Raw genomic sequence first — 20,029 nt, 5'->3', positions numbered from 1 at the left:
TGACTACAGTAGATAGGCTAAGTATATAGGCTATGGCTATTATATGGTAGATTGTGATTTTCAATGTGCAGGCCTATTACTGCACATATAAAAGCCACATTGAGTAAGTTTCTCTTTCTCCTTGATCCCCAGTCATTTACAATAAACCGATACCTGCCTTGGTTACAGTAACTAACACATGCCTCCTGCCTGCATGGCCCATGCATGGAAATGGGAGTGCCATCCGTGTTAAAATAGTCTCTCCAATGAGAGCAGCCCACGTTTCCAGACGAACACGGATGTGCGGCGTATGGGTCCGTGTGGACCAACCACGGAAATGTAGGGCGAAAAGGGAGGGGACAGAAAGGTTTCGTGTACAAACTGTACAGGCTGTCAGCTGTTCACTATCATCATGTTACATCAAGGTGTTTTGAATTCAACTTAAACTAACTGAGTCCCTGTCAATGTGTGTGGGGGGGGAGAGAATGTCTTAAATCTTTAACATTTCAGGGGGAACCTTTTAGCTACGTACCTCATTTCTACACGGAATACTGTCACACCGGGACCGTAAATACCTAAATACACCGTCGTAGCTGTTCCTGCGGTCTGACAGAGGGGAAACGATGAAGGTTTGATAAGGAATAACACCGTTTCAATGAAACAAACCGGTATTTTCACTCGACGTGAAAGCAGAGCTTTCCATAGTTTGCTGGTTCCGGTGTGGAAGTGTGAATAATTTTAGTGATGGAGTCGTGTCGGCGGAGAGGACTCAGCGAGGTCCTGTGTTCCCTGTCACTGCTGTGTGTCATCCTGGACATCCAGCTGGACGGTAAGGCTCGCTTTACACTCTTCTTTGCTGCCGTTAAAGTTTCCAACTGTGACGAAACGTTAGCTGAACGTTACTAACTGGTTTTAACAGACGACATCACATCACCCCAATCTAGCAGTATATAAACCAGCCCCATCTTTACAAGCTGCAACAATAAAGGGATGAACACATTAATGCATCACTAATTCTTATCCAGCAAGATATTTCATTAGGACTGGGATGATATGCTTTTGCCCCGATTCAATTCTTTCACGATACATGGGTGCCGATTCGATTTGTATTGTGATTTTTATTTATTACGATTCTAGAAGTATTGCGATTTTCTTTTCCTTCTTTAACAAAAACAAAAATGTAATAATACCCTTTTAGAGACAATATAGCATGAGACATTTCTAAAAACTATGTTTTTTTCTAAAAAGAATGCACAACACGTGTCAGTCAGTCTGACATTTATTTAATTTGTAAAGAAGTAACGTTACATAACATGTATTTTCTGCTTTCGCTCTGTTTAACTGCTAAAAATGATGCAGTCAGCGGTACCGTATAAACACAAACTATTTAGGTGAATCATTGGTAAAAATAAAAGAATCAATTCTAAAATCGTCGCCAAAAAAAAAGATCTTGATGCATACAATGTTTTTTTGTTTTTTTCACCCCTATATTTAATGTATAATTCTGAAATAGGCCATTCTGAATTATGAGTTGGTACTTTAAGTACATTTTGATGATACTACTTTTACTTAAGTAACCGTTTAAATGCAGGACTTTTACACTGTCGTAAGGTAGCCTAGCTATTGCTACTTTTACTAAAATAAGTGAGTACTTCTTCCACCACTGCTACAATTACAGGCATATTAGACAAGTTTTTTTTTAAGCAGAATCTGAATTGTTTTTGACAAATTAACTACCTGACAAATCGAGGTACATGTGTGTCAGGTTTTATACTCAAATCAAAGTAGGCTTTAAATAGTTGTCTAGATAACCTGAAACCTAACAAGAAGTAACTACACTTCTGATTTGCTTAACCATTTTGATTTATGTAAGACACTGACACATTAGCTGTTAGAATGAATATAAATCATAAAGCATAATGTAATCAGGTGAATGTAATCCTAGTGTAATCGTATGGATTGGATTTTTGAGTTACTTGTGAAAGATGTAAAGATGTAGTATTGTTTAACACAATTTTGTAATTCTTATGATGTCTGAATGTAATTTGAAAATGAGTGTAAACCTTAAAACAAAACCTGACAGACAAAATGAAGCTGCTGTTATAATGTTGTCGGCGTCTCTTTTTCATGTATATATTTCTAGCGAGGCTCCGACTTGTGTTTCAGGTGTCTTAGGGGCAACTCATGTCGAGATCGAGCACCACTTGGAGATGGGCCGCAAACTTTTGGCTGCTGGTCAGCTGGCCGAAGCCTTGTCCCACTACCACTCTGCAGTGGGTAAGGTTACACACACACACACAGACACACATTTTATACTGGCTGACATTTTCAGTCTGTGTCTCTGCTCCAGTAATGCCTATCCTCTTTCGATACTTCAGTACAGACAAGAAAGGTTTGTTTTTGTACAGAAAGAATGACGTTTGCTACTTTTGACAGAATCAAAATTGAGTGTTCTGGACATTTTACAGAGGGCGACTCTAAGAATTACCTGACCTACTATAAGCGAGCTGCAGTGTTCCTGGCTATGGGAAAATCCAAATCTGCCCTGCCAGACCTAACCAAATCCATCCAGCTCAAGCCTGACTTCCTGGCTGTAAGTTCACCCAAGTTCACCCGATCACAACCAGAAAATAGGGTTTTGTGTTCATGTTCTTATCATATTCCTTTCTCTCTCTTGGGTCTCTCTTTTGCTTTCCTACTTCTCCTTTTCTTGTCATGCCGTCTCTTTATGATCCTGCATTGTCAGGCGCGGTTGCAGAGAGGGAACATCCTGTTAAAGCAGGGCAACACACAGGAGGCCAGGGAGGACTTTGAAGCAGTGGTAAGTTTAAGCCCTACATCACTGGTTCTATCTTTTTTTGGTGTTTTACTTAAAACAGCAATTTTGTCAGAGTAATGCATCTTTTAATCCATTTTATTTTTTAGTTGCAACGCTCCCCAGACCACGAAGAAGCCCAGGACCAGCTGATGAGAGCAAACGAGCTGGAGGAGCTGCAGGAGGAGGCCCATGCTGCGTACCACCAAGGGGACTATAGTGCTACCATCAGCCTGCATGAGAGAATCATTGAGGTGTGTGTCAGCTCTGAAATATAGAAAAAGTCTGTTGCATGCATTTTGTCTGTTGTCTTATGTTCCTAGTTGCTCAATGGTGTTTTTAAGCCTCCAACGTCGCCTTCAAGGCAGCTAACCCTAACCCTAAACATAACCATTGCCGCGCTGTCTGGAAGGCGACGTTGAGGGCTTAAAACCCCAAACACCTTCCTAGTTGTACTGTTAGATGATTTAACATTATATGAACTATCTGTCAAACATAAAATATATATACAAAAAGGGATTGTGATCAAATAAATTTGATCAAAATCTCAATCTTTTCTCTTCCTGTAAAGTGTGAAAATCTTTCAGCTGTCACATCTGGTACTCCAGTGTGGATACAAATAATTGATCTCTAATAATATGATGATGGTTAATGTGTGATCGTGATTGCCCTTTGCTGTTCAGCTGAATTAGTTTGCACGTGTGTCTGTTAACTCTTAATAAAAGCTGCCATCTCTCTTCAGATCTCTCCGTGGGATCCTGAGTCGCGGGAGCTTCGTGCAGAATGTTACATCCGAATGGGGGATCCACAGAAAGCCATCCAGGATCTGACGCCGACCACAAGGCTACGCAACGACAACCGCGCTGCCTTCCTGAAGCTCAGCATGCTGCACTACAGCCTCGGAGATCACCACGAGTCACTCAAGTGAGCTTTGTTGCTGGAATAAACAAACAACGTTGATTCAGTCGGCAGAGTCATGCAAATTAAGCAGATTTTCATCTCGGGAGCATCTGTTTTACCATGTTGTTTTGAAGAAGTCAAAATGTGTGTCTCGCTCATCTGTTTCTGTGCAGTCACATCCGAGAGTGTCTGAAGCTGGACCAGGATGACAAAGAGTGTTTCAGCCACTACAAGCAGGTGAAAAAGCTCAGCAAGCAGCTGGATGCGGCAGAAGAGCTCATTCAGCAGGACAGGTCAGTACTTCTGTGGGACTGGTGCACTTTCCCTCCTAAATCATGATCCTCTTAGGACATCTAACATGTATTTATTTTTAATAATTAACCTTACAATCATTTCTTTTTACATACACTTAGGTATCAGGAAGCCATTGATAAGTATGAATCAGTGATGAAGACGGAGCCTAATGTCCCATACTACACCAACCTCGCCAAAGAGAGGATCTGCTTCTGTCTTGTCAAGGTGAGAGAGAGAGACAACACTTGTCTGTACATTTAAAGCTCTGGAGTTGGATCTCTAGCCAAGTGATAGTCAGTTGGTGTAATGGCTCTATAGACTGTTAACCTTTTTCTCTGTGACAAATGGTACAGAATACGTGACACTTTTACCTTTTTAAAGATCATGTGAGGTCATTTTTCCTTTTTGATATCAGCTGGCTTCACACTTTCCACTCCCAATGCTCAATGCTGACTCATTATCCCTCCATCTTGCTCATTCTAGATCAACTTGGCTCAGGAGGCTATAGACGTGTGTTCAGAGGCACACCAAAGAGACCCCCGCAACGCCAACGTCCTCCGAGACCGAGCTGAGGCTTACATCCTCAACCAGGAGTACGAAAAAGGTATTGGGTCTCCCTACACCCTTCTCAGTGACATGTTGACCATGTTATAATCATAAGCCCAGTTTGTAAAAACCTTGGTTTAATAGGAAGCAAGCAGTCTTTGATTTTAGAACTATATACTACTTGGAAACTTGTAAAAGGAAGATCTTGCATTTGCACTCATGAACAAACCCCAATTCCAATGAAGTTGGGACGTTGTGTAAAACGTAAATAAAAACAAAATAACAATGATTTGCAAATCCTTTTTAACCTATATTCAATTGAATACACTACGAAGACAAGATATTTAATGTTCAAACTGATAAACTTTGTTTTTTTGCAAATATTCACTCATTTTGAATTTGATGCCTGCAACACGTTCCAAAAAAGCTGGGATGGGCATGTTTACCACTGTGTTACATCACCTTTCCCTTTAACAACACTCATTAAGCGTTTGAGAACTGAGGACACTAATTGTTGAAGCTTTGTAGCGTGAATTCTTTCCTATTCTTGCTTGATGTACGACTTCAGTTACTCAACAGTCCGGGGTCTCCGTTGTCGTATTTTGCTCTTCATAATGCGCCACACATTTTCAATGGGAGACAGGTCTGGACTGCAGGCAGGCCAGTCTAGTACCCGCACTCTTTTACTACGAAGCCACGCTGTTGTAACACGTGCAGAATGTGGCTTGGCATTGTCTTGCTGAGACCTGCTTGGATGGCAGCATATGTTGCTCCAAAACCAGTATGTACCTTTCAGCATTAATGGTGCCTTCACAGATGTGCAAGTTACCCATGCCATGGGCATTAACACACCCCCATACCATGACAGAAGCTGGCTTTTGAACTTTGTGCTGATAACAATCTGGATGGTCCTTTTCCTCTTTGGCCCGAAGGACATGACGTCCATGATTTCCAAAAACAATTTAAAATGTGGACTCTTCAGACCACAGCACACTTTCCCACTTTGCGTCAGTCCATCTCAGATGAGCTCGGGCCCAGAGAAGCCGGTGATGTTTCTAGGTCAATCAATCAAAAAGGTGTTGTTGATATATTGCTTTCGCTTTGCATGATAGAGTTTTAACTTGCACTTGTAGATGTAGAGATGAACTGTGTTAACTGACAATGGTTTTCCGAAGTGTTCCTGAGCCCACGTGTAATATCCTTTACATAATGATGTCGGTTTTTAATGCAGTGCCACCTGAGGGATCAAAGGTCACGGGCATTCAATGTTGGTTTTCTGGCCTTGTTGCCTACGTGCAGAGATTTCTCCAGATTCTCTGAATCTTTTGATATTATGGACTGTAGATGATGAAATCCCTAAATTCCTTGCAATTGTACGTTGAGAAACATTTTTCTTAAACTGTTGGACTATTTGCTCACACAGTTGTTCACAAAGAGGGGAACCTCGCCCCATCCTTGCTTGTCAACGACTGAGCCTTTCGGGGATGCTCCTTTTATACCCAATCATGACCAATTAACCTGGTCACCTCTGGAATGGTCCAAACAGGTGTTTTTTGAGCATTCCTCCTGTCTTTGTCCCTGTCCCAGCTTTTTTTTAACGTGTTGCAGGCATCAAATTCAATATGAGTGAATATTTGCAAAAAAACAAAGTTTATCAGTTTGAACATTAAATATCTTGTCTTTGTAGTGTATTCAATTGAATATAGTTTGGAAAGGATTTGCATCATTGTATTCTGTATTTATTTACATTTTACACAACGTCCCAACTTCTTTGGAAGTGGGGTTTGTACAAAAAAATAGATATATTGTTTCCATTTTAGCAGGTTCTCCATGGTTCAAGATATCATAAATACTGTTAGAAACACAGATTCAGAAGATTAATTAATAGATTGTTGTCTTTTATGGTTATTCAACCTTTTAAAATAAAATCACGTAAAACATGATCAGTCCTAATAGATGGTAGTTGAATGTAGGATTAGTGTTTTGCTACTCCCATCTTCACAATTATGTAAGTAGTTAAGTTAAGTTAGTTATTGTCAAATCTGGACTGAAAAAAAGGTACTGTATTTCAAAACCAAATTTAGTATTGTCCACAGCACAAGTGTGGTAGACAAAACATTTTTTCTTTTTTAAAGATTATTTTCAGGCATTTTTGACCTTTATTTCCATAGGACAGATGAAGGCATGAAAGGGGAGAGAGAGGGGGAATGACATGCAGTAAAGGGCCGCAGGTCAGAGTCGAACCCGCGGCCGCTGCGTCAAGGAGTAAACCTCTATATATGTGCGCCTGCTCTACCAACTGAGCCAACCCGGCCACACAAAACATTTTTTTAATGTCTTTTAATATCCGTTTCGTGTCAGCCGTGGAGGACTACCTAGAGGCGAGAGAGTTTGACAGCGAAGGCGAACGCATCGACCTCAAAGAAGGGCTGGAACGAGCACAGAAACTGCTCAAAATCTCTCGTAAGAGGGACTACTACAAGATCCTCGGTGTCAGCAGGTAACCAGTCCAGCCAGTTTTATTACAGTGTTTACTTCCTTTGGACTGACATTGTACGCTAAATCCATCCATTATAGATGACTTTATCAAACAGATGGCTCCAAATAACTCTCCCAAACTTGTTTTTCTCAGAAATGCAAACAAGCAGGAGATCATCAAGGCGTACAGGAAGCTGGCGCAGCAGTGGCACCCCGACAACTTCCAGTCCGAGGCTGAGAAGAAAGAAGCGGAAAAGAAGTTTATCGACATCGCGTCTGCTAAAGAGGTTCTCACTGACCCAGGTCAGGAGTTGAGATGGCTTTAACATTGTCATTTTAAGCATTTAGCAGACACTTAGTTGGTTCCAAGACCCAAACCGGCTACAAAAGTGAGTTCTAACACCAGAAATCTCAGCACTTGAGAGCCAAATACTGATGTTAATAGACACTGTTGCCAGTGCTAGAATTAAACCTGTGGCTCCTCGTGATAAATCTGATTGGCTGTAAGAAAGTATATACAGTAAAAAGTTGGGAAAGGAATGTGAAAATGTTCTTCCACAGTTTAACAATTAGCAAAAACACATGGGAGTATCGTCTGTTCAGACAATCCGTATCATTTTAAGAATACTGAAGGAGGTTGTTTTGGTACAAAGTGGCATTGTACTAGTGAACTGCTATCAGGTTTGTTTGACAGAATCCAATATATGCATCATGTTAAATCTTAAATGTGTCCCTCTGTCCATCCCATTGTCTTTGCAGAAATGAGGCAGAAGTTTGACGCCGGTGAGGATCCCCTCGACCCGGAAAACCAGCAAGGTGGAGGTGGAGGTGGACAGGGCTGGCCTTATCACTTCAACCCATTTGAGTCTGGCGGCAGCTTCCACTTCAAGTTCCACCACAATTAGAGAGGAGGACTTGACGAACACAAAGGGGAGGGGGTGGGGGACATTTGGGAAGAACAACGGCGTATTTACGGAGAAGTCTTCCTCAGAACTTGTGCTTCAGCTTGGACACAGTTTTGTCAGTTACTTGAATCTTTTGATTTTGAATGCAGCGGAGGATTGAGCTGTACGGTGAAAAAAGACCTGGACTTCTGACCACTGAATCTGAGGATCTAACTGCTGTTGAATTAACTTTTTGCTGTGGTTGAAGAAAATGAAGTCTTGTCAACACTTGAGATCCTTAGAAATGGAAAGGTGGTGGTTGAAAGCAGTCACTGTGGGTGTCCGCTCTTATTTCTCCTATTTCTTTGTGCCATTCTTTGAACCTTTTTATCAAGGGACTCTTTTTTAATGCAGTAGCTGCTTGGACATTACATAGGACTGTCAGTGTGTTGATTTCTCTTCGCAGTATTCTTTAAAGGAATTCCACGTTTACTGAGCTCAGTCTATATTTTTGACCATGTCAAACCTTTTCTCTACTAGAGAACCAAGATTTGTATCCATCACAACATCAAGAGGCATTTTGTTGAGCTTCTACATTAATGGTAAGTAGGTGAGACTTCAGCACTATTAAAGGAAACTTGAGGGTGTTAAAGTTTTGAAATCCTATGGATCTTAAATCAATGCCGCTCTGTGATTATTTTTGATTTTATTTTAAATTACTGTTTGTTTTCACCAGCTGTCTAATTGAAATAATGTGTGAATTCTGTATTGGACTGGAAATAGTGTATCTTCAACAGGCTACATATCCAGCTCCACACATTATGGATGTATCTTGGTTACAAAAAACGTGGCAAATGATGACTGAGTCCAGAGTATTTTGGTCTTTCCCTTTTCACTCATTTCAAAGCACATTTTTGAAACCTTACACTTTTACCCTTTATTTTAAAAACCACTCCACATCTTCTCCACTCCTAAAATGTTACTGCAGGCTTTCAAAAAACCGTTCAAAGTCTCTTTACAAACCTAGTGCGTCTTTAATGGTTATCTGAGAGCCTCATTTATAAAAAGGTCTAACAGATAAGTGTCCATTTTAAAAGTTACAGTGAGCTGGATCAGTACATTAGTTACAGGTCTGCGACGTATTGTATTGTATGTGTAATTCATACACAGTGTATTTGGTTGATTTGTCTAACATGATGCACTGAGGCACAATTTGAAAACTTAACCTTTAAGTTGCAGATGAAATCAAAGTGCAACTTTGTAAACGAGGCTCCAGTTTTACAGCCAGGAAAGACACACAACCGTTTAACCATGAACTAAGATGACATTCTTTTTGACAGTTATTTTGTCCATAATAGCTTAAAGATAGTGACTGTAACAGCTTTAAATCCTGTCCACTGCTCGACTGTGTCAACTAAATATGATCAGCTATTTTTATTTAAATTAACTGACTGGGACAGTTTTGTTTTGGGGTTTTCTTTTTAGGGTTTTCTGCGGTTAGTGGCATCAATTTTACTGTTGCCAAATTGAATCAGGTGACATGCTGAAGTGTATTAAAATATGGAAACAATCGAATTTGGTCCTAATTTCATGATGCATTGCATGCATGAGACAGCTACAGAACAGCTCTACCTGCAGCCACAAGCTTTTTACTGGTTTGTTCATGATAGATGTTCATCCTGAGATACTTGACCCAGAGTCCTACAATTTAAAGACAATTTCCCTAACTTTCCTCCTTTCACTAACCATAAAGAGTACTAAGAGTACTACGGTTTAAAAAAAAAAAAAAAAAATCCAAAACAATGCAGAGATGTCTTTTTTATTTCATTTTTCTTGTTTAAATCTGGTGCCTACATTTCCCACAATGTTGGTAACTTTATTTCTTTTTAACTCCAGACCCTCAGATTTATTTTATTTCCTTCAGCCCATAGTGAAACATCGCTGTGACTCCTTCTGGAGACACAAGTCCTTTTCTACATATGCTGTAGTACTTCCCATGACCTGTAAAACAGACTTTAATGTGTAAAATCGGTGGAGTTCCCCTTAAAAAGCATGTAGCACCCAGTACATCAACTTTCTATCAATTTTTGTCAATGACAATTAAACACAGTCTCAAATACAGCAATGTAAAACATGAAACAAAGACATGAAAGACCTTTTTCACACACATCCAGGTAACTGCTGTCTGCCCACACCTTCTCATACACACACTGCACACTCAGGCAATTTACACACATGCTGTATTGTACAGCTACTGCTGCAAATGGACACATCTTCAAGCATAGAGGGAATGGCTAAATCCAGAATATTGACACAGGAGTTGTGTATCTGCATCTGTTGAGGTAAAGTGACTGAAAACAATCCTCCAACGAAGATGTCCACTCTCGTTTGAGCTCAGCCATACAGCTTGCTCACTGAGAGACAGATACACTGAGTGTCGTCCAGACAGGCAGGGGCTTCATCAGTGGTTAGCTCCAAATCCTTGTGCGTCTTCCAGACTGTCTGCCTCCACTTCAATGGACACCACGTGGTGACCGGGGATCATGGCCAGGCCAAGGACTCTGGGTTCGCCCTGGGAGAACATGTCTGAAGACAAAAGGGATACAAAAGACGATCACAAACATCGTCCAAAGAGAGTATTACTCAAATACTATGTATTGCTTAACACAAATGTTCCATGATTTTAGGGTTTAATCTTGTGAGACATGAAATGTGTAGAAATGCAATTTCACTTTAGTAAATATCCCCACTGGAATTTATAATGTATATACTGTAAAGCGTGTAAACACATGAAATGTTTCCTACAATGGTGAAACAGCTGGTAAGATATCAGAAAAAAATCCTTATAGTATGTTCATATGTAACTGCTTTTCTCTTCCAACAGGCATGTAATAATGATTTCAGACTGTCAGGTTGATAATGACACACTGGTGTCAGTGTTTTTTGCATGATGGAATAGGCTTGTTATTGTCTATCCTGCTTGGCCATCTTCAGTCTTCACCTACCTGTGGATTTGAGGAACTCCTGAGCTGATCCGAGGATAACGTTGCAGTCTCGGTCTGTGCAGAGAAAAAGCCCCACCAGAGTCCGTCCGTCTGTCATGCGGATCCTCATGTTCTTGTTCAGGAGCCCCTCTAGTTTCTGCCGGGCCTGGGACGCCGAGGACACTTCACACTGCTCCTGGGTGTGAGCCATGGATGGATTATAATAATAATAATAATAATAATAAGTGAACAGAAAGGTAACAGACTTATCAAACACTGAATTTAATAGTGGAACAATCAGTCAAGTCATCGATTAGCTGATAAACAAAAATGTATGTGATTATTCTTTCATGTTGTAATACGAATACATGTGTTGCTTGTTGCAGTTTTTATTGATAACGTTACATTGCATTTAGGAAGCTGTATGCTGATTTTGCTAATATGGATAGATATTTAGATGCTAAAGTTAACTAGCATTGTGTATCCACATATTATCTGGTAAATACAGGCTAACGTAACATAGTTTTAACAGGTGACAGTTGTATTAATGTTAGCTAACGTTACTTCATTAGCCACCGGATAACGTTAGCTACAACTGAAGCCTTAATAATAATTGAATATATTTCAAGTAAACCTTTTTCTTTTCGTTATGACACGTTAAACAGCGTAAACATTCATGTAAAATACAAAAAATAAACGGAGAAACACATACATGAGTCGAAGGACCATTTTCCTCAATCATTGTTGCCATTACCCCCTTTTCTTGTCCTACATTTGCTTACGGAGTAATTTGTCTGACGGACCAGCTAAACCGGAAACGTGATATCTATGAAGGTAAATATGGTGCAAAAAGGGAGAGCTTGTAGAATACAATGTGAGAACTTGCAGAACAAAAAATCTGAACTTGTATGTTAAAATTTGCACTTGTAAAAATTTAATTTGCACTTGTAAAAATAAAATTTGCACTTGTAAAAAATATTCACACACATGTGATCTGAATTTGAAGTCATACAAAGAAAAAAAAACATGAGAGCTTGTAAAAAAAATCTGAACTTGTAAGTTGAAATTTGCACTTGTAGAAAATGTTCACACACCTGTATTCTGAATGTGAAGTTACAGAAAAAATATTCACAAATGTGTATATTGATATTTACATGAACACAATGACAGCTGCAAACTTATAATGCAACATTTACTCGTATACTTTTTTTTTTACTCTGGTTCATTTACCATCACAACCACAACTCAGTGATTACAACCTCTCGAATCTGTCACTGCAACTTCACATATGTGCTCTCTCGCATCACAAAGTGGCCAATCTGCGCACCTCGACTTTCACAACACTCTTGACGATACATTTGGTGCAAAACTAATTTGTACCTGTGGACTTAGGCTGTGGAGCTCTGAGCTAACAGAACGGGAAAAGCCTTCTTATATACAGTCTATGGGAAAAGCAGGGTTTCTATCGCCAGATGAGGGACAACTCTGTCCGGCTTATTTATGTAGCATGGAAACTTGGTGGAATAGAATGCTAGCGTTAGCTTGCTAACTAGCAGCCAGCCCGCTTCTAAATAAATACCTTTTAATTATCTAAACACTTTTTAACAGTCAAACTAAAACACTGGCGGTGAGCTCCACGGCCTGCAGCCGCAGACGGACCGTCATCAGTGGGGATCGACCAGCGTAGCAACACTGCTTTTGCCAGAAAGCTTCGCTGCCGACCTCGACCTGCAGTCGGAGCTCCAGCGGGACACGGAGAGCCCCACATTCGGTAGCAGCGGCCCATCCCCCGGCCATGACCAGAGCTTGCTTTGCTGATGTTGTGCATCCCTGCTAAGAATTGCACCCGCTTGGGCAGAAACAATAATTTCTGCAGAATTCATTGCTGCCGAAAATTGCATCTAAGTAGCAAGGAAATGCTACTACAGAGTCTGATAAAACATTGATGTCTCTCTAAACCTTCTAAAATCCTAATCATTATTGATGAACATGACAGAGAGATTTACTATATTGCCTAGTTTTTAAACAGTACATTGCCTTATAAAATCATTATTTTCCCTAGTGGATGCAATTCTCGGCAGGGATGCGAAACTTGGCACCTGTTACCCACTGATGACGGTCCGTCTGCGGCTGCAGGCCGTGGAGCTCACCGCCAGTGTTTTAGTTTGACTGTTAAAAATGTTTAGACAAAAGGTATTCAGAAGCGGGCTGGCTGCTAGTTAGCTAACGCTAGCATGCTATTCCACCAAGTTTCCATGCTACATAAATAAGCCGCACAGAGTTGTCCCTCATCTGGCGATAGAAACCCTGCTTTTCCCATAGACTGTATATAAGGCTTTTCCCGTTCTGTTAGCTCAGAGCTCCACAGCCTAAGTCCACAGGTACAAATTAGTTTTGCACCAAATGTATCGTCAAGAGTGTTGTGAAAGTCGAGGTGCGCAGATTGGCCACTTTGTGATGCGAGAGAGCACATATGTGAAGTTGCAGTGACAGATTCGAGAGGTTGTAATCACTGAGTTGTGGTTGTGATGGAAAATGAACCAGTAAAAAAAAAGTATACGAGTAAATGTTGCATTATAAGTTTGCAGCTGTCATTGTGTTCATGTAAATATCAATCTACACATTTGTGAATATTTTTTCTGTAACTTCACATTCAGAATACAGGTGTGTGAACATTTTCTACAAGTGCAAATTTCAACTTACAAGTTCAGATTTTTTTTACAAGCTCTCATGTTTTTTTTCTTTGTATGACTTCAAATTCAGATCACAGGTGTGTGAATATTTTTTACAAGTGCAAATTTTATTTTTACAAGTGCAAATAAAATTTTTACAAGTGCAAATTTTAACATACAAGTTCAGATTTTTTGTTCTGCAAGTTCTCACATTGTATTCTACAAGCTCTCCCTTTTTGCACCATATTTACCTTCATAGATATCCGGTGTGTTTTTTTTTTTTCAAGGGAAAGGCACCATCAACATAAGTTACTGATGGAGCCTAATATAGCCTAACACTAGTGTTAGCATTAAAATGTAAAATTAAGTAAACCATTAAATATGTAGCATATTACAGTTCAAAGAGGCAACAAACAACGGAAAGGAACACTATTGAATGTAAGAATTTAATGCTAAAGCTGATACATTTTCATACCTGATCTTACGCATTCATCTGACCAATTTGGCGGCATTTTTACTGGACCTTTTGAAAGTTAAAGAGAGTATGATATTTTAAAGCAAGACTGTTTACCCTAGAGTCATTGCAAATTGAATTTGCCTATCTCCCAATAATTTTCCGAGTCAGCTTCTTTAAAGACATTAGCATACTTTGTGAAGAAAGGTTGTCGGTAACGTTAACGTTACAGGTTTCTAATGAACACAATATCAACGTTAGCTAACAAAGCCACTGGTCAGACCTAGTGAGGCTATAGCACCCAAAATCTTCAGTGTATTGAACTAAGCAAAGGTGCATTTATTGCTTATCAATTCAACTTGTCATTTGTAAGACAGAGATTGTCTTCTTCTTTGAAAAGTTACATAGTCTAACTTTGACACAGTGAGGGCCCAGAAAAGTTAATAACGTATTCGGTCACTGACTTCCCTGACTCTTGTACCTGTTATACCTGTAAATGAAAGAAATGCTAAATTTCAATTTCCAAGATCTTGGAGGTCCTCCATAAATGTGGAGCCTTTTATTTTAGTTGTGTGACTAAAACATGGTGATTTTAAATCTGTGTCTATAAAAGTAAATACAAATAAATTAAATACAGCTATTTTGTTATGCAGAAACTAAAGTGTTGAGCAATTACTCAGAACATGTATCATTCCTGGGCAAGAGAAGAAAAGATAAGATAAGATATGATAAGACAAGACAAGACAAGGCATGATAAGTGATCCCAGAGTGGAAAACTCTCAAACAGTGGTAGACACAGATCTTAATGTATAATTTTAATCAATCAATGAATATTTCTTAGCTGTACTCCTGATTCACCCATGTATTTTTGACATCTTGTTTTCTCAGGCTCCGACCCACATTGATCCACTGACTTACTGTGTGAAGTGCTACACATTCAGGAGAGAAGACATGCTTCCCTCCCTCACACTGACTGGGCCAATGGCATTGGAGAACCGGTGGAGGAGGGATGAATAGTATGAGGTGGGTCTTCTTGAGATACAAATCAACACCTTGACATCACAATGTTCCAGCTGCAGGTGAGTATCATGCTTTTTCGTTTGATTGACTCAAACTAAGCATACAAAGTTGCCTTTTTTAGGCAGTAGTTTAAAACCCTTTTTGGCTCGTAACCCCATGACGTTCAACCAAAGGGATTTAAGGTAAAAATGTGTTCAGTAATCTACAGGAATTTACATCTAAATTTAGAGATGCCCACGTGTGAACAGATGACCTAACAGATGACAGATGCACTGAAAACTAACTAAAGCTGAGTGCCCTCATGGCTCTGATAGGTGTCCACTGTCTCTGTGTGACATGGCCACATCATTGCACGTCACTGTAGATTTGAGGGCTTGTTTTTTTTTTTTTTTTGCAGAGATGGGGGACGAGACCTTCCTAGAACCAGAATAAAAGATTCTAAAACAAATTACACACTGATGAAAGCCTCAAAGGGCAGAATAAGCCATAATTGGAACCTATTAACTGGCTCATGCAAGACTAAATAGAAAGATAATATGTCAAACTTTCACTTAAAACCATTTGTTGGGATATGTAAAGTTAACTTTTGCTCTATCACCCCCGCTGCATGAAGTAATTTAAGCCTTATCTGCTCTCCGGGTCGTCTCAGTTCAGACAGCTCAGCTCTAAATGGAGCACAGGAGCCGGTGTCTTCCTCTGTGTGTCACACTGCATAAAATCTGGGTTAGCTACAGCGCAGCACCCAGGGGAGGCGCTTTTCCCTCTCATCCTCGACACGTCTCTCTGCCAAACGGACACAGGGGGGGGTAGCCACAGCATAGTAGTGCAGTGTGTCAGGGCCTGCGGCATATGAGAGAGAGTCCTGGCTAGTTTCACCCTTTTTTTTTTCTCCAGACGCATAGTGAGACACATGCACAGTCATGGCTACAAATACCTTATACACACATGCATGCTGTGGGTGAGGGTATATGTTGTGCACACACAAATGCACATAGAAACTCACACGTCTCAGCCACCTAATCTGGTAACAGCAGCCACCTCAGTGGCCAGAGGCTTCGTGGGGGGGCTCCAGTGACACACTCTCCCTGCACAGATACACACATTTCCTCCCTCCGTGTCATTGCACCGTGTCTCTCTTGGCAGTTGTAGCCATTGGATCAGACACTTACAAATTCCTCTCTTGTCGTTTGTGGGCGCGGGGAAGCTGAGCTGGAGCGGTACAACACCTGTTGCAGCAGAGAGAGGAGCGTGTACAGCAAACGGGGCGTAATTGAAATACTTGTTTACATAATATCCAGTTATTGGTGTAAAAATCTTCAGCTCAAAGAGTAACATACACAGACAGATTGCGGACAGGATTACAAAAAAAAAAAAAAAAATGCTTCACACAATGTTGTGGTTCCTCTATTCCATGTTTCTTGTTGGAAAATGCAGAAAGACCTTTAAAATCCAAAAAGTGATCTCGGGATGGTTCACCATATCCAATGAAAAGTGATGGCACTCTCACTCATGACATAAATACAAATTTGCATATTTGTTATATAGCTACAAATTTGTTGGGAAAGCAGTTTAGTTAATTTACGGGTTATTTTGTGGGTTGAATTATTTTGTTTAAGGGTATGATGCGGTTTTATTGAATACCAAAGTAGTGTAGTGCCAGCTTGCAATAGCATTTGAGTTGCATAAATATTTTAAATGGGAAGACACAGAACTTGTTGTAGTTAAATTTTAAAATGAGGCTCGTTAAGTTCTGCTCCATGACCAACTGTGTCAAATTAGCTGATTGTTGCAGTGACTGGCACAACATCATTATGTCATAAAAAGTAGTTTAGGGCTTACACATGCATTGTGCGTACATATTAAAGTAAACCATCCTTGGATTTTAGAATCAGTGGATTTAAAACTTTAAAATATCGTACTCGTCTTCGGGAATGAGAAATATTATATATGAAATATGAGTAAATCTGTAGTAGGCCTATTCAACAGCCCTTTTGACAGTAGATAATCCTCTCACTGACTGTAGATGTTTTAAATTTGTGAATTTTTAAATCCGACATTTTGAGAATTAAATGTTTTCTTCCTGCTGTTTTTACATGTTGACATATACTGTAGGAAGAAAAGCACAGGTGTTACTAATATCATTAACGAGTGTCCCAGTAAGCGTGGACAGTGAGCCAGCATGCACAACACCATGACCCTGAAACTAAAGCAGCTTAATGAAATTTGCCCATAATTAATTCATTTTATTATTTACACCCTACTGTGACAAGTCAAATTGTCTTCAGTGAAAAGGGGCCTATATTCCACAATAAAATAATAATAAAGAGATCTTAACACAAGGTCCACTTAAGCTTTTTTCCTCCGGTTTTAAGCACATTTCAGTCTTCTGTTGTGCTTTAAATGTTGCTAGATGCAATCTAAAGCTCCAGAAACACCTCATAAGTGGATGTTTTGTTAGGATTTATTTAGTCAAGTTCATGAATGAACCTGTGACCAAAGATGCTGAGATATTTATGTGATTCAATGGCCTCTTACTGCTAATAAATGGACCTCTTCGGCATTGAGAAAATCCATTGTCATTATGCGAAATATGATCATTGCATTTTTCTTTAAGAGAATAAATGCATTTTATTGCATTAGTTGAATGCGATGAAATTAAGGCCAAATGAAAAGTTAAACATATATATTTACATCTACTTAAAGTCTTTTCGTAAGAAGCTCATCAGGATGTTTCAATCCAATTCAGAACATTTTTCATATTTTATCTGCCACAGTTTCTCCTGTCTGACCGCAAATTTGGTTGTGAGGTTTGAATGTGAAAGGCACATCAAATTCTCTTTTGTCAAAACAAAAGTGCCCTGAGCAGCCACTTAGGGCTGGCTGGGGATGAGGGATTCCCATGGCCTTACTGCCATCCAGTCTACACAGCCTGCTGTTTATGAGATTTTACAGTAAGAGTTCACAAAATCTCTTGCGTTTCTTTTAAACCTCTGTACTAGAGATGGAGTATGTGCTTTGACCTGTTTAATATGGCGGTTAATGAAGGGACGAATGTAGTTTGCATATTGTGAATTGTTTCCATCCCCACCACAAGTAGTTAATTTTTAAGCAATACAATCTGATGTAAGTCTGGGCATGGCTGCGGCAGATTTTCCCAACCCCCCTCTCTCAATCCCTCCCCAGCACTCACACACACACACACACACACACACACACACACACACACACACACACACACACACACACACACACACACACACACACAACCCTGCTGCTGCTCCAAAATATTTTTTATACAACGGTGGGGGCTCTGGAGAATATAAGGTGGCCATATTTGATAGATTTGTGTCGGGCTCTGCAATGCAGAAAGAGAGAGTTGTTGCTTTTGATCTTGCAAGTGACACCAGGCAAGTCTGTCGGATTCGTGACTGATCCGGACTTGGAGCGAGGGAGAAAAGGGGTGGGGGGGGGGGGCAGACAGAAAAGAAATAAACAAGTAACAATGTAACTTACATGCAGTCACACACCCCTTTCTCTTGTAACAATGTGTACGTTTTTAAGGAGGGAGGGGGCGCGCAGAGGGAGAAAGAGAGACGGAGAGAGATAGAGAAAGGAGGAGGGGGGTGCGTTCTGAAATAATATAGTCAGCCATTTTTTATGTAAGGGGATTTTTTCTTATTGGGGGGGGGTTGTTAAAAAATAAATATAAGAGGGCGGCCATCTTTGTTGCTCTGCCTAGTGTAAAATATTTCAAAACGCCCCCCACTTTTTTCTGTGCCGATTTGAATATTAAATAAATATCACACATTCGGCGCAAGAATATGCTTTTTTGAATACAAGGACGGATCCAATGACAGGAATATAATGTCCTCTCCTCTCCGATCCTGTGAGGAAGACGAGGGCATGGTGGTTAATTCCGAGGGAGGAGATTTTGATGAAGACGACGACCGAGACCTAGACGAGAACGCAAGCGACATAAACTCGCCGGCGGCGCCTCGGGAAACTGCAACACCAGCCGCGCCAGGTACAGTAAAGAAAACTGGCGGAGAAGTCGGGAGCGCGCACACGAAATAAAAACACACTTACTGGCAGTATAATGTTGGAGAAAGGGCATGTTGGAAGTAGCCGGAACCCGCAGTTTGTGCCCCATATCTGTGATTCTCCAGGTCCAGTAGGGTACGGTACAGGAGAGACAAGCGAGGACTCGGGTGCGCGCCTACAAAATAGAAACATACTTACTAGTCCAAATTTTTTTTTTGCTAAACGAGGCACATGTTTCACCACCTTAAAGCGCTATATATTCACAATTTATTGCACCTATATGTTACTGTAGGTGCCATATTTGCAGCTACAAGAGGCTGGAAAAAAAAGACGAGAGCGCGCTTTGAAAACAGAGACACAACTCCTCTCCAGTTTGCAACTATACAAAAGATGTGTTCCTGTGGTGTTGCTATAGCCTATGCTACTTTTCTCCCAGTCCACTTCCTCGTCACCTCCAGCATATCCCGACAAAGTTTAGACTAAACTTGCCACAGCTGGTTTTTGTCGCAAGCTCACTTCTCCACCATCGAAAGTTGCTGCTGTTTGTCCCTGAAATCCCGTTTGACAGCTCCTAGACATGACATGTTAATGAGCAGGGTAATAAGGTCGCCCTGAAGGGTTAAAAAGCTCACGGCAAGAAAGGCTGGCAAAAACATGGACTCCCCTGGCCGGAGGCTATATTGATACTCATCTCGAGAAGAGAGAGGATGCGTTTTGCTGTGCAGACATGAAAGCTGGGTGATTGTGTAAAACCGTGGTACCAGACAGAAACTTGCCCCCACTACCCCATCGTCGCTATGACAGGTCAAAATAAGACACTGCTGCTGCATGCTGCTCATTTACAGAGAGGTGCGATTGTTTAGCTGCCTCTGGTAGCTTAGCATACATGCCCACTAATTAGCTGAATAACATGTTTATTAAATGTAATTATATCCAATAGAACAGTGTGGTTGTTTTTTTTG

At 40.4% G+C, this 20,029-nt stretch overlaps 3 protein-coding genes and 1 long non-coding RNA gene across 10 annotated transcripts in view; 3 read left to right on the top strand and 1 right to left on the bottom strand.

Moving 5' to 3' along the window:
- Positions 1–318: 318 nt before the first annotated feature.
- On the top strand, positions 319–9,468 carry dnajc3b (DnaJ (Hsp40) homolog, subfamily C, member 3b). Its single transcript, XM_031289820.2, has 12 exons — positions 319–808; positions 2,146–2,256; positions 2,448–2,572; positions 2,726–2,800; positions 2,905–3,048; positions 3,537–3,718; positions 3,868–3,987; positions 4,108–4,213; positions 4,472–4,592; positions 6,896–7,034; positions 7,167–7,315; positions 7,772–9,468. Exons 1-12 carry the CDS (start codon positions 724–726, stop codon positions 7,915–7,917), a joined length of 1,503 nt encoding a protein of 500 aa, XP_031145680.1. The 5' UTR covers positions 319–723; the 3' UTR covers positions 7,918–9,468.
- Positions 9,469–10,223: 755 nt separating this feature from the next.
- On the bottom strand, positions 10,224–19,354 carry naa38 (N-alpha-acetyltransferase 38, NatC auxiliary subunit). Of its 2 annotated transcripts, none has more exons than XM_031289827.2 (3): positions 19,113–19,354; positions 10,902–11,076; positions 10,224–10,482 (listed from the first exon to the last, which is right to left on the bottom strand). In XM_031289827.2, exons 1-3 carry the CDS (start codon positions 19,257–19,259, stop codon positions 10,358–10,360), a joined length of 447 nt encoding a protein of 148 aa, XP_031145687.1. In that variant the 5' UTR covers positions 19,260–19,354; the 3' UTR covers positions 10,224–10,357. The 2 variants fall into 2 exon arrangements, with proteins under 2 accessions (XP_031145687.1, XP_031145688.1); XM_031289828.2 differs by lacking the exon at positions 19,113–19,354 and adding an exon at positions 11,593–11,707.
- On the top strand, positions 13,818–16,406 carry LOC116043265. Its single transcript, XR_004103433.2, has 3 exons — positions 13,818–13,990; positions 14,895–15,029; positions 15,424–16,406. It is a non-coding gene; the product is annotated as an uncharacterized LOC116043265 (long non-coding RNA).
- chd3 (chromodomain helicase DNA binding protein 3) overlaps positions 18,343–20,029 on the top strand; it is a 48,898-nt gene continuing 47,211 nt past the window's right edge. The window contains exon 1 of one of the 6 annotated variants that reach the window (XM_031289816.2): positions 18,343–19,050. In XM_031289816.2, coding sequence (XP_031145676.1) covers positions 18,891–19,050 — 160 coding nt within the window. In that variant the 5' untranslated portion in view covers positions 18,343–18,890. The remainder of the gene's footprint in view (positions 19,051–20,029) is intronic. The other 5 variants (XM_031289814.2, XM_031289818.2, XM_031289812.2 and 2 more) reach the window with 5 other exon arrangements.

The sequence above is a fragment of the Sander lucioperca genome, chromosome 17, assembly GCF_008315115.2.
Source record: "Sander lucioperca isolate FBNREF2018 chromosome 17, SLUC_FBN_1.2, whole genome shotgun sequence".
Lineage (NCBI taxonomy): Eukaryota > Metazoa > Chordata > Actinopteri > Perciformes > Percidae > Sander > Sander lucioperca.
Note: the sequence above shows the minus strand (reverse complement) of the source record. Positions and strands in the feature narration are given on the sequence as shown.

What these genes read in the sequence shown, in the direction of transcription:
- dnajc3b (XM_031289820.2), top strand. Translation starts at nt 724, where the DNA reads ATGGAGTCGTGTCGGCGGAGAGGACTCAGCGAGGTCCTGTGTTCCCTG. An exon ending in TGCATGAGAGAATCATTGAG is followed by an intron (nt 3,049 to 3,536) that starts GTGTGTGTCAGC and finishes ATCTCTCTTCAG; the next exon opens with ATCTCTCCGTGGGATCCTGA. An exon ending in GAGCTCATTCAGCAGGACAG is followed by an intron (nt 3,988 to 4,107) that starts GTCAGTACTTCT and finishes ACATACACTTAG; the next exon opens with GTATCAGGAAGCCATTGATA.
- naa38 (XM_031289827.2), bottom strand. Translation starts at nt 19,259, where the DNA reads ATGTTTCTATTTTGTAGGCGCGCACCCGAGTCCTCGCTTGTCTCTCCT. An exon ending in TCTCCAACATTATACTGCCA is followed by an intron (nt 11,077 to 19,112) that starts GTAAGTGTGTTT and finishes GCTCACACCCAG; the next exon opens with GAGCAGTGTGAAGTGTCCTC. An exon ending in GGAGTTCCTCAAATCCACAG is followed by an intron (nt 10,483 to 10,901) that starts GTAGGTGAAGAC and finishes TTTTGTCTTCAG; the next exon opens with ACATGTTCTCCCAGGGCGAA.